The 14,503-nt window shown below is 37.2% G+C and overlaps 1 protein-coding gene across 5 annotated transcripts in view; it reads left to right on the forward strand.

Moving 5' to 3' along the window:
- METTL25 (methyltransferase like 25) overlaps nucleotides 1–14,272 on the forward strand; it is a 111,941-nt gene extending 97,669 nt beyond the window's left edge. For 2 of the 5 annotated variants that reach the window (XR_824532.1, XM_010832026.1), the window contains 2 exons: nucleotides 7,658–7,732; nucleotides 8,301–8,372. Coding sequence is in view for 3 of the 5 variants with exons in the window: in XM_010832026.1 (XP_010830328.1) it covers nucleotides 7,658–7,698 (41 nt within the window). In the remaining 2 variants the exon portion in view is untranslated. Of the gene's footprint in view, nucleotides 1–7,657; nucleotides 7,733–8,300; nucleotides 8,373–9,881; nucleotides 10,077–14,237 lie in introns of those variants that run through there. The other 3 variants (XM_010832024.1, XM_010832023.1, XM_010832025.1) reach the window with 3 other exon arrangements.
- The last annotated feature ends 231 nt before the right edge of the window (nucleotides 14,273–14,503 follow it).

Raw genomic sequence — 14,503 nt, forward strand, 5'->3', positions numbered from 1 at the left:
TATAATAGATGGACTTCTTAGAATGAAATTTTATAGTAAAATTCTTTGTAATTTAGTAAAGCACAATTACTTCTTTGTAAATTATTTTTATAGAACTTTACAAAAGTCTAAAATAACAAAATCCTAGTGATTAACTTTACCTTGATCTTCAAAAAAGTTTGGTATTTTCAAATTTTGTCTTCTGTCCCAAACTTCAGTATCTCTCCACATTTTAGAAAACCTCCAAAACTGTCTTTAAGGTTTCCTATTATCTTCATGGTCCACAGCACTTGTTTTTTCTTTTTCTGTATTACTTTTCTCTTTCTCCTTCCACATACATGTAGTGCACGCACACAAGTGCATGAGAGTACACACTGCTGCTGCTGCTGCTAAGTCGCTTCAGTCGTGTCCGACTCTGTGCGACCCCACAGACAGCAGCCCACCAGGCTACGCCGTCCCTGGGATTCTCCAGGCAAGAACACTGGAGTGGGTTGCCATTTCCTCCTCCAATGCATGAAAGTGAAGTCGCTCAGTCGTGTCCGACTCTTCCCGACCCCATGGACTGCAGCTTACCAGGCTCCTCCGTCCATGGGATTTTCCAGGCAAGAGTACTGGAGTGGGTTGCCATTGCCTTCTCCGGAGAGTACACACACACATCCATAAATTTTTAAAGCATCTAATTTTAAAAGCAACGAAACTACTGTTGTTTCCTAGAGAAAGAGTGAGCTGGATCATTTGTCCATAAGAAAAGAAAATAAAAGGAACGTATGTTCTAGAGCTTGTGTGTGTGGGGTTATGTACAAATAGAAAAGCGAAAGTCAAAGTCACTCAGTTGTGTCCAACTTTTTGCAGCCCCGTGGACTGTAGCCTGCCACGCTCCTCTGTCTATGGAATTCTCCAGGCAAGAATACTGAAGTGGTTGCCATTTCCTTCTTCAGGGGATCTTCCCAACCTGGGGATCAAACCCAGGTTTCCTGCATTGCAGGCAGACTCTTTACTGTCTGAGCCACCAAGGAAGCCCATATACATATAATGAATATTCAAATAATGTTACTCCCAGATATTGAGAATGAAATAGACAATAAAAGTGGTGATTTAATGGGGTCTTGAACGGACTAAGTTGAAAATCATTAAACATTTGTAACCTTAGTGGAAGTTGGCAGAGGATAATTCAGAAAATTATCCTTAAATATTTCTCCAGAACAGGCCAGCAATAGCAAAACTTTTGAGACTACAATCATTTAGTTATTCATCAGCAAATATTTACTTTGAAGAATCTCCAATGTGCCAAGAACCGTGGAAACTCTGAGGCTACAAAGATAATTAAGACATGACCCATGAGAAAAGAAAACAAGTAATTATAGCATGAACTTACAGTAATAGATACATATATAAAGTATGTATGCCTGGAGTGACTCACTCTGCCTGTGAAGGTATTACGGAGGACGTTGATTTCCTTAGCTTGGTCTTGAAGGACGTGTAAGAATGCATTAAGCAAACAAGATGAGCAGGTAGTGAGCAAGGAACTCATTTCAGATGTGTATGGTGGGGAGCATAGCTTGTGCAAAATCACAGAGATGTAAGAAACATGATTCTGGACTCAGCACAGTTGAAGCATAAAGCAAGTGGAGGAGGCAGTGGTGAGAGATGAGGCCAAAGGACCAGGGTGGAGAGACCAAATCAACTTAGCTTCAGACATTAGATCAGAGATGAATCAGTAGTCATTGTAATGACTAAGTGGTTTAAATACAAGTGGGAAGACAACCACAAATGCAAGAAGCTCATAAACTTTCCTGTAGTGATATTCAGTGGTCCCCTGGTATCCCTGGGGAATTGGTTCCAGAAGCCCCCACAGAGAACAAAATACCAAGGGTGCTCAAGTCCCTTATATACAATGGTGGAGTATGGGCAGCCCTCTGTATCTGTGGGTTGTGCATCTGTGGATACTGAGGACTGACTGCTTATAAATGATCTACAGTAAGTGAGGTCCTCTGACCCTAAAGAAACACTAAATTCCTGATACAATTTAAATATATAGGTAGCCTGTCATCTTTGGTGATGACATGTACATTATTCCCATAAATATTTCCTGCTGCTTTTTGCAACCATTATAGTAACACAGGGCTTCTCTGGTGGCTCAGCAGTAAAGAATCTGCCTACAATGCAGGAGGCCTGGGTCCTGTCCCTGGGTCTGGAAGATCCCCTGGAGAAGGGAACGACTACCCACTCTAGTATTCTTTTCTGGAGAATTCCATGAACAGAAGAGCCTGGCAGGCTACAGTCCATGGGGTCAAAAAAGTCAGACACAGCTGAGCGACTAAGCACACACACATAATAACACAGGGATACCTCAGATTGTGGATTCTGTTCCAAAGCACTGCAATAAAGTGAGTATTTCAATAAACCAAGTCACATGAAGTTTTTGGTTTCCAAGTGCATATAGAAGTTGTGTTTACACCATACTATAGTCTGTTATGTGTGCAATAGCATTGTGTTTAAAAAGCAATGTACATGCCTTACTCAAAAATATTTTATTGCTGAAAACTACTAACCATCATCTGAGCCTTCAGCCAGTCATAATCTTTCTCCTGGTGGAGTCTTGCCTCAGAGTTGATGGCTGCTGACTGATGGCGGTGGTGGTTGCTGAAGTTGGGGTGGCTGTGGCAGCTTCTTAAAATAAGACAACAGTAAAGTTGGCTGATTCTTCCTTTCACGAATGATTTCTCTAAGCATGCAGTGCTTTTTGATAGCCTTTTACCCACAGAACAGCTTTCAAAATTGGAGTCAAATGTCTCAAACTTTGCTTTATCAACTATATTTGTGTAATATTATAAATCCTTTGTTGTCATTTCAACAATCATCACAGCATCTTCACAGGGGTAAATCCCATCTCAAGAAAGCACTTCCTTGCTCATGCATAAGAAACAACTCATCTGTAAAAGCTTTATCATGAAGGTACAGCAATTCAGTCACATCTTTAGGCTCCACTTCTAATTCTTGTTCTCTTGCTATTTCTACCATATCTGCAGTTACTTCCTCCACTCAAGTTTGAATGCCTCAAAACCATCTATGAGAGTTGGAATCATCTTCCTCCAGGCTCCTGTTAATGTTGTTATTTTGACATGCTTCCATGAATCATGAATGTTCTTACATCTAGAATAGTGAATACTTTCTAGACTGTTTTCAATTTACTTTGCCCAGATCCATCAGATGAATCACTATTTATGGCAGCTATACCCTTACAAAATGTATTTCTTAAATAATAAGTCTTGAAAGTCGAAATTACTGCTTGATCTATGGGCTGCAGAATGGATGTTGTGTTAGCAGCCGTGAAAATAGCATTTTAGTTTTGTTGTGCATCTCCATGAGAGCTCTTCAGTGACCAGGTGCTTTGTCAGTGAGTAGTACTATTTTGCAAAGAATCTTTTTTTTTTTTTTCTGAGCAGTAGATCTCAACAATAGTCTTAAAATATTCAGTGAACCATGCTGTAAACAGATGTGCTAACATCCAGACTCTGTTGTTCCATTTACAGAGCACAAGCAGAGTAGATTTAGCATAACTCTTGAGGACCCTAGGATTTTGGAGATGGTAAATGAGGTTGGCTTCAAAGTCCCCAGCTATATTAGCCCCTATCTGACAAGAGATTTCAGCCTGTCCTTTGAAGCTTTAAAGCCAGACACTGAATTCTCCTCTTTAGCTACGAAATTGCTAGATGGCATCTTCTTCTAGTAGAAGGATGTTTCATTTACACTGAAAATCTGTTGTTTGGTGTAATTATCTTAGCTAGATCTTCTGGATAACTTACTATAGCTTCTGCATCAGTACTTGTTGCTTCATCTTGCTCTTTCATGTTGTAGAGATGGCTTCTCTCCTTAAACCTCATGAATCTGCCTCTGCTAGCTTCAGACTTTTCTTCTGCAGCTTCCTCATCTCTCTCAACCTTCATAGAAGTGAAGAAAGTTACAGCCTTGCTCCGGATTAGACTTTGGCTTAAGGGAATGTTGTGGTTGGTTTCATCTTCTATCCAGACCACTACAGCTTTCTCAGTCAGCAGTAAGACTTTCATTTTCATATCATTCATGTGTTCCGTGGAGTAGCACTTTTAAATGAAGTTTTCCTTTGCGTTCTCAACATGGTACCACATCCACCCACCTTGAGTTCTAGCCAAGGGTGTATCAGCAGCCTCAGTCCTACCATCTACTGATGAAACGAAGGTCAGTTGCTAACCTGTCTTCTGATCAGGTAGCGCGTGGGGAGGATCTCTGAACAATTGTGTATCTCTTATCCATTCATCAGGTCCGTTCCCCATGGAGTTGAAATATGGTCCACCTTTGCTTGTCTGGGCCCCCATATATAGATCTATGAAAAGACAATTTAAATAAATAATGTAGGAAAAGAGACAAATCAGCCAAGGCAAGGGGAGAAGTGGGCAACAGAGGATGAGATGGTTGGATGGCATCACAAATCAATGGACATGAGTTTGAGCAAACTCTGGGAGATGGTGAAGGACAGGGAAGCCTGGCATGCTGCAGGTCATGGGGTCACAGAGTCGGACATGACGTAGCAACTGAATAACAACGTCAGCCAAGTACTCAAGATCCATATCAACAGTGATAGATCATACTGATAGTAAATACCCTGGATATGATATGAGGAATATGATACTTTACATTTGTAGTCTTCCTCTCAAAATCTATAGAGCCAGTCTAATTATGAGGAAAACTGTTCCCAGTGATGGAAAATCATACAAAATGCCTGACTAGGGCTTCTGAGTAATGTCAAGGTCATCAAAAACTAGGCAAGTCTGTCAAAACCAACAGGACTATTGGAGTTTAAAATGCCAAAAAAAAAAAAAAAAAAAAATTGTAAGAAAAGTAAGGGAAAAAACCTAAAAACCCTCAATGTGACCTTTCCTTTGCTGTCTCTCACCTCGTTTCTATTTAGGACTGGGTATCTCCCTAAACCTAAGCCACAGACCACTGAGCTAGGGCCCCATTACACAGCTTAGCTAATATTAATCCCTTTCTCTGGAGTCTCGGAGATGGGCAGCAAGGAGCAATGGAATTCATGGCCAAAGCCCCCAGCTGGCATTCAATGTGCACTTCAACTTGTAAGTTTCCATGGATGTTCTTGCCTACACCAAGCACCTCCTCAATTATGATGCCTTCTTTATCTCTAGGATGTTTGCCCTGTCTTGGCTCTTACTGGGTTTAACTACGGTAATGTCATCAGTACAATGAGACCATGCATATATGTATGTTACAGATTCGTCCTAGAACTAAATAGTGTCTTCATAAAATTTCCATAGATTCTCTGATCTAATCTTATGAGACTGATAGTTGAGCATTTTATTGGAAAAGTTGATTAAAGCATGAAATCATATCTTAAACACTGAATTTTTCACTTAGAAACATTAATATAATTGTATCCACCAAGCATTTGGTATAAGAATAAGGCCATTTATTTTGTTTTTTGCACACAGCTTTGCATATAGTTTCTCTAGTTAGATTTCTACTTTAACTTCTGTCCATCAAACATGTATAATGCATAGTTCATAGTATCCAGTTTTGGAGCATTCTATTTTTTTTTTTAATAGGAAATAAAGATGATAGTCTCATCTTTTCTCTCCAAAATCACACAAAAGCAACAAATGGAAAGAGAAACAGAAATACAAACTCCTTTTTGACAAAATAAAAAAGCCTATTAAATCTCAAACCATGTGTATTATGAAGTTCAGTGAAGGTAAAGAGGGATACAGAGTGATCTCAAGAGACATTGCCTAGGCTTGCAGATCACCAGCACAACCAAGAGTACAGTTCAGAGAATACTGTGGAACCCAAGGAATCACATTGAAAAACCATGTTTGTAGGAAGCAGTATGCTGATGAGGCAGGACTGAAAAAAAGGTGGTGAGCTCTGAGTTGTTCTGTAACTGCTAATCTCACATGACAGGACAGAAGTAAAGACTAAAGGCTGCAATTCAAACACATTCATAATTTTTTGAGGTGAGTGTTGCTGGCTTGAAGTTCAGGCCTAGACTTAGTCCAATATACTCTACTGTAAAAGTTTGATTCAGGAGATACTCATTCAATTCGAAGATGAGCAAAAAAAAGGGCTAGAGAGAAAACCATAATCTTGGGTTCTGTACCAAAGGGAAGATATTAATATTTTCTGGAAGGCCACACTAGAAATTGGATGAGACAAAGCCTTACTTTTCACTGTTAGTTACCCTTTTGTATGTTTTTTTATTCAAAAGAAATTTCATGTAATAGAAAAAGAATGGGATCTTTGAAAAAATATTTATACATTTGCAAGGAGATCTGAATACAAATCCTTTCAGATTTTAGACTCTTTTTATTCAGCCTGTCATTTGTCTTGACCACATATGCATGGATACATGCCAAGTCGCTTCAGTCATGCCTGACTCTTTGCAACCCTATGGACCTTAACCCACCAGGCTCCTCGGCCCATGGTATTCTCCAAGCAAGAATACTGGAGTGGGTTGTGATGCCCTCCTCCAGGTGATCTTCCGAACCCAGGGATCGAACCTGCTTGTCTTATGACCCCTGCATTGGCAGGCAGGTTCTTTACCACTAGTGACACCTGGGAAACCCCTTGATCATATATAAATTGACAGCAATTTCTTCTGGTGACTTTCCTTTATCAAGCCTTTCACAAAGGCATTCAACATATAAAGAAACTTTTCCTTTTGCATCTATATTTTATTGATTTTTTAATATTTATATAATGTCATTATAATGTAACTGTAATAAAAAAGTTTAGGAACAAATACACTTAATGCAGTAGGCATAAAGCTCAACTGGTGAGAACAGAACATGTATTAATAAATTGTCTACAAAGTGGCCTACTAACCACAAGGATTCAGTGTACTATGGGTATCATGTTTTAGAGAAAAAACAGAAAGCACCGCTTGTTGATGGATTGGTTAAGTGTTGTTAGAAGAAATTATGTTTAATATGAATGTGTCTTTACTGTATTCCTTTTGCCTTTTCGTTATTCTCTATATTTTTTTAGATATATTGCTTAAATTTTAGTTATATTCAAAAACTGTTTATTGAACTCCTACCTACTGTGTATCCCAAATGTAGAAACAAGTGAAGGTAAATATTTGATTACTACTTGTTGAAATCAAAGATAATAGGATCTTATTATTGATTTTATTTATGATATACTGACAGAGAAGGTGATGGCAACCCACTCCAGTACTCTTGCCTGGAAAATCCATGGATGGAGGAGCCTGGTAGGCTGCAGTCCATGGGGTCGCTAGGAGTCGGGAATGACCGAGCGACTTCGCTTTCACTTTTCACTTTCATGCATTGGAGAAGGAAATGGCAACCCACTCCAGTGTTCTTGCCTGGAGAATCCCAGGGACGGGGGAGCCTGGTGGGCTGCCGTCTCTGGGGTTGCACAGAGTCGGACATGACTGAAGCGACTTAGCAGCAGCATGATATACTGAATAACCTATATTGATGCAGAAGATTTAAATGAAAGAATTTCGTTAAATTGACTTGCTTCATGAACATCCTTAGAGCTCTTCAGACACATAAGATTGCTTTGAATTATTATGTTTGTTATACTTCAGGGTACATCTGATTAGGGAAAAATATATATTTTTAACTGTTACTAAATCTATTATTGTTGTTGTTTTATCTTGAAGCTGCCAGAAAAAATTATAATGGACTACTACGAGAAATATAAGCCTAGAATGAATGAACTGGAGGCTTTTAATATGGTAAGTCTCAGAATTAAACATATTAAATCGAATATGTTGCTAGACTTGAGTGGGATCCTATTAAATTTTTTTTATGGGGCCAACCAATCTATATTGTTTTTCTCTTAATGTAGAAAAACTGTTTTGGATCATTTCCTATTTTAGGACTATATTAGGCGTCAGTACTATAATAAAGAGAACACATGGCAGATTTCTCTTAAAGTGTATTAGAAATGCATGGAAAGAAGTTTTAGAGTTCTTTGAACACATATTGGTCTCAATGCAATTATTTCACAAGCATTCCTTTTAATGAATTTCATTCTTAGTATGCCTTTAAAAGCTTTCTATCACATATGTATGATTGCTTTTGGATTCCAGCCCAAAGTCACTCAAAGGATATTCTTTTCCTTTAACTATTAAAAGAAAAACTTTTGATCTCTTAAGTACTTATTTTCTGAAGATGTACAATGGATATGGGAGATTTGGCCTTACGCAAGTTTCTGTAGATGTATTTTCTTAAATGTAAGTGTTAAGTTAGTATTTTTGTTTGTTTTAAAGTACCACTGTGCTATCTTATTCTTTCTTTTAGTTGAAAGTTGTTCTAGCTCCTTGCATAGAGACCTTGATTCTTCTGGATCGACTTTGCTACCTGAAAGAGCAGGTAAATTATGTTAATTTTAAATTCATAACAAGAATCTTTATTAAATCCAGTAATATCCATCTGCTTATAACTACGATAACTTTCTTTCACATAACTAGTAATATAATTTTTCTTGTTATATTTTCCAAGTTTAAATATTCTTTCCATCTCTTTTGAAACAAAAGCATATGCACAACAGATGTTTCCCAAAAACGTGCTATAATAAAGTGTACATTCTTTTAATTGTATGGTAATTACTATACAGTAGACAGTGCACACGAGCCATCATATGTGACATATCGGATAGCCAGGATATCAACATAAAGGATATCATTTATATGTTTCACTTTGTAAGAATCAGCTTTTAATTCATTTTTGAATTTGGGGACATATGTACTCCGCAGTACAGAAATTTCTTTCTAATCTAATCATTGCTTCTGTTTTCTCCGTCTTACTTGTTTAATCTATGTTGAATGACTAGAAAAATGATTTTTTGGTTTATCTTTGGGGAAAATGTGTTTTTCAGATTCTAGTCTAAGCTGTAATCAAAATTAGGTTTTTGAACTGTTTAATCCCATTTGTAGATTCAGCCTTATGTTTTCACTATAAGCTCTTTAATATTTTTTTTATCATATGAAGAGCTTTACTTCTTTTCAACAAGCTACTTGTTTTAATAAATGATATTTTTATGGAGAAAAGCAGTTTTTAAATATTTGGATAATTAGATACTTTGCTAAGCTACTAACTCAAAATCACTGGAAACTTTTGCTTTTCACCTTGGTAGTTCACAGAATCAGGCTTATTTTACTAGGTACTCATCGCTTCCCTTTTCAAAACAATTCCCAGTGACCTAAATAAAATAGGTAGGCATAACAGTATGTACCAAGTTTAACTGGTAATGCAGTGATAGAAATCCTGCAGTTGTTCATTTGATAATATTTTAAATACTATTACTGTTATAAAAGTAATACATACTTAGTGTTAGGAAATTTTAAGTAAAGAATATCAAAAAGAAAGTTGAAAGTAATTATAATCTCACCTTTCAGCATTAGCTCTTAAATTACTGTGTTTTCTAGAGCTTTTAATATATGTATGCTGTGTGTGTATGAGCACATTATTTCTACTTTAATTAGAAATGGAATCAAATTATAAATACAGCTTCTCATCTACTTTGTTTCATTTGTTTCATTTAGATTTTTTCTATCTCATTAAATACACTGCAGAAGCTGAATGATGTTTCACCATGTAATTTATTTGAGCAATACCCAGTTGTCTGTAGCCACTTGCACTTTTTCACAGTTGTAGCAAGGAGTAGCCTGGTGTTTCACTCCCTATGTACATCTTTAATTATTTCCTCACCATAAAGTCCTGAAGGTGAAGTTCTAAATTAGAATTTAATTCTAAATTAATTTAATTAATTAAATTTGTTAATTTTCTTCAACAAAGAGCTCTCATATTCTAGTATATATTCTAACACCTCTCATATCTTCAACAAAGAGTTGTCTGTTTAAATCACTTGTCAATTTACAGGATGATATCATGTGGTCTGCGCTTGTGAGGTTGTTTGATCCTGTGAAATCTCCCAGATGTTATGCCATTATTGCCCTGAAGAAGCAGCAATGATTTCCATTGAAGCAAGGTATTAGCTATATCTGTTTGCGGAATCTTTTGCTAATTTTGTTTTTCTAAACATTAATACAATGTTATGTAAATATTTGAAAGACATTGTTATATATCTTAAATAGACAATAAAACAATAGCTAAAGCAGAATGCCTTAATCCATTTTCCATTGTCAAAGCATACATTAATTAAAAAAAATTAAAACTCATGAAAATATTAGAAAAGAATTGACCTACATTTCTGAATTCCTGCTGCTGCTGCTGCTGCTGCAAAATCGCTTCAGTCATGTCCGACTCTATGCAACCCCATACACGGCAGCCCACCAGGCTTCTCCGCCCCTGGGATTTTCCAGGCAAGAGTACTGGAGTGGGTTGCCATTGCCTTCTCCAAGTACGTCCCTAGAACATTATAATCTGGGCCTTGTTTCCTGTTCAATTATAGAGACTTCTGCTATTTACTGCATATCACATTTTGACATTTTACTGACTTAACATATGAAAGGTATAGTTATACTTACAGTAAAACTAGTTGGTCCTGAAGACCATTAGCATTTTCTTTCACATTTTGGAAGGATTTTTCATGTTATCAGAAAGGAAAAAGTCATGCTTAAATAAATACCCAGGAAACAGGCCAGATATTAAAAGTCCTTAATATAAAGAACATTTTATACTCTGTTTTAGTCTAAATTACAAGAGGAAGTATTCTGTGTCCTTAAAGGAATATGCATCTTGTAATTGAGATATTCACCTTAAGGATTCCTTTTTAAATTAATTTATTTTAATTGGAGGCTAATTACATTATTGTGATGACTCTTGCCATACATTGACATGAATCAGCCACAGGTATATATGTGTCCCCCCATCCTGAACCCCATCCACCCACCTTCCTCCCCACTCCATCCCTCTGGGTTGTCCTAGAGCATCGGCTTTGGGTGCCCCGCTTCATGCATCGAACTTGCACTGGTCATCTGTTTTACAAATGGTAATATAAATGTTTCAGTGCTATTCTGTCAAATCATCCCACCCTCGCCTTCTCCCAGAGTCCATAAGTCTGTTCTTTACTCACTTTAAGGATTCTTGGGGCATTTACCAAAATAAAGGATGAGTTGGCACTTAAGGAATCACCTGGTTCTGTGTAAAAAGTCAAACTAGGAAAAACGAGTGAATCAGGGAAGACCAGTACTCTGCCCAGAGTGGTGCAGAGTCCTTTCATTAGCAGAAAACTTGAAGTTTCTGATTTGCACAGAAGAAGTGGACAGGTAGGGGGAGAAAAGTTTACTTGATTCTCAGCTAGAGACTGCATAAAATTTTTCCAGGAGAAAGAGTAACTGCTTTCTTAAATTTTAGAGTCTATCCACAGGTGAGACCAATTTCTTACTTTGGGTGTGATACTGAGTTTGTGCCTAGTATATATGTGAAAAGATCTTGAAGCTGGGAAATAAATGTGAAAAGACCCTGGTGTAGTATATATGTGTGTATATATACTATATATGTGTGTGTGTGTACACATATGTACTTGTGTATATGTATATACACATATATACATATACACAATACATATACATATATATGTATATATGTGAAAAGACCCAGATGTAACCAGTATATATTAGAAAAGACCCTGATGCTGGGAAAGATTGAAGGCAGGAGAAAAAGGAGACCACAGAGGACAGGATGGTTGGATGGCATCACCGACTTGATGGACATGAGTTTGAGCAGGCTCCAGGAGATGGTGAAGGACAGGGAAGCCTGGCGTGCTGCAGTCCATGGGATTGCAAAGGGTCAGACATGACTGAACGACTGAACAACAGCAATATATGTGAATGATCAGGTGCTTTGTATACTGAGTAAGATACTGGGAAAATTAGCCATTTTTCAAGCTCTTTATGCTGAGTTTTAAATGTGTACAGAAGTAGAGAATAGATTATAATAAATCCCCCTGTACTCATCACAGACTTTAATAATTAGAAACACTTACCAATCTTGTTTCATCAGCACACACATGAGCATGCATACATACACACTTGTCACACGCACCCACCATCCATGGAAAATTTTAAGGCAGATCTCAGGCAGCTTGTTATTTTACCTAAATACTTTAGTGTATATTTCTAAGTTAAGGATTTTTTTTCCCATAGTAATCTATTACTTGTCCTCATTCACATTTCCATGATTGGCTCCAAATGTCTTTGCATATTAATACCTCATTTGGTTCAGTTCAGAATCTAAACAGGGTTCACACGTTTGCATCTGATTGATGTGTGTCTTTAGGTTACTTTTTTATTCTCTTTCCTCATGTTGTTTCTTATATGAGTAGCTTTCTCAGGAGCAGAAAACCTTTCCAGGCTACTTTCTTTCCTTTCATAATTTTACTTCTGTTTAAAATTTTAAACTTTTTTCTAAAGTCCAAATATTTATATAACATTCATTCCAGTTTCCCTGGTGGCTCAGAGGATAAAGCATCTTCCTGCAATGCAGGAGACCCGGGTTCGATCCCTGGGTTGGGAAGATCCCCTGGAGAAGGAAATGGCAACCCCCTCCAGTACTCTTGCCTGGAGAATCCCATGGACAGAGGAGCTTGGCGGGCTACAATTTATGGGATCACAAAGAGTTGGACACAACTGAGCATGCATTCATACATGATGGAATGCTTACCACGTGTCAGGTATATGTAGGCACTGGCAGTATGGAGACAAACAAAAAATGTCTCTGTCCTCAAAATGTTCAGTGAGGAAGACAATAAAATTACTAATTACAGTAATTAATACTATAATCACTGGACATAGCTAAGAGGATCAGGGCATAGGATTCTTTAGGGCATCTTTAGATCAATACACTTGGGGGCAAGAGGGAATCAGTAATGTTAGTACCATAGTTTGGATTCATGTAAATTAAGTTGTGTACTTGCCTAAGTCACTTAACTATTTGGTGCACTTCAATTTTCTCATCTGCAGAAATATAAAAATAGAATTTACTCCAAGTATGTTATGAGGGTTAAAGGAATAAGTATGTGTCATTGAACTCCCCCAAACCATCTCCAGGCACCCTGTTTATCAAGCAAAATTAAGTTTATTAGAATTCAATGCCGTAAAAGGAAACTCCTCCTGGACAGTCTCTGAAGGGGAAGTCACGGGGGAGGATATTTGAAGGATTTCAAAGTCTGGACTCGAGTAGTTTAAGGTAGCTTTTTTAAGGTGGAGAACAGACAGGGATTTGGGAAAGTTCCTGACCTGATACAAATTTTATGGTTAATATCTATAGCAGGGTGAGGGTCTCAAACCATATCTTGATGATAAGTAAACCATTGCTTGATAAGTTAACTCTTTGCCAAGGTGAACAGATTGTTTATCTGAGATAAATTGACATATGGAAATTTCCTGAAACAAACAATGAAGTTATTTATTGGTTTATGGTCTTATCTTCCTTGGGCAAAGTTTTCTTGTCACAAATAAATTGTGTTGACACAGGTGGTCCAGGTTCTTAGACGCCATAGCTCTGTCAGATTAGTGCAGATGGTTGCAGTTCTCCTTGTAAAGTACTTAATTCTTGGCACGTAATGCATAATATAAAAGCAATAGTTGTGGTTTTTAAATGTCCTAGAGGGAGACAAATGGAAGCTTAACTGTCTTTATAACAGTAATTTTTGTAGGGGAAAAAAGTGTTTTTAGGGAAAAAACAGTGATTGTATCTATAGGTATAAATGCCTAGAGTTATACAAAAGGCTTTCTATACCACATAAATCTGATTGTTCTTTAATTTGTGTTTCTTGCTGCTGTACATAATAATGATAATTATTGTTACCCTCTTTAACATGCACAGTTATTCCAAAGTCTTTGCATGAGTCATGTGGTTTCATTTTTTCCAAGGTGGCTAAGAGCTAAATTGAACGTATTTTTAAATACTTTTTATTTGTTTTTAATTGAAGCATAGTTGGTTTATATATTATATGCTACAGGTATACAACATAGTGATTAATAATTTTTAGATGTTATACTCTATTTATAGTTGTTATAAAGTATTGTCTGTATTTTTCTGCTGTACCAATCTGATCTCATCACTTCATGGCAAATAGAAGAGGAAAAAGTGGAATCAGTGACACATTTTATTTTCTTGGGCTCTAAAATCTCTGCAGGCAACTGCAGCCACAAATTAAAAGATGCTTGCTCGTTTGTAGGAAAGCTATGACAAACCTAGACAGTATATTAAAAAGCAGTGACATCACTTTGCCAACAAAGATCCATATAATCCAAGCTATTGTTTTTCCAGTAGTCATGTCCGAATGTGAGAGTTGGACCAAAAAGAAAGCTGAACACCGAAGAATTGATGCTTTTGCATTGTGTTGCTGGAGAAGACTCTTGAGAGTCCCTTGGACTGCAAGGAGATCAAACCAGTCAATCCTAAAGGAAGTTAACCCTGAATATTCATTGGAAGGACTGATGCTGAAGCTGAAGCTCCAATACTTTGGCCACCTGATGGGAAGAGCCATCTCATTGGAAAAGACCTTGATGCTGGGAAAGATTGAAAGCAAAAGG

This window comes from Bison bison, unplaced genomic scaffold, assembly GCF_000754665.1.
Source record: "Bison bison bison isolate TAMUID 2011002044 unplaced genomic scaffold, Bison_UMD1.0 scf7180017864535, whole genome shotgun sequence".
NCBI lineage: Eukaryota > Metazoa > Chordata > Mammalia > Artiodactyla > Bovidae > Bison > Bison bison.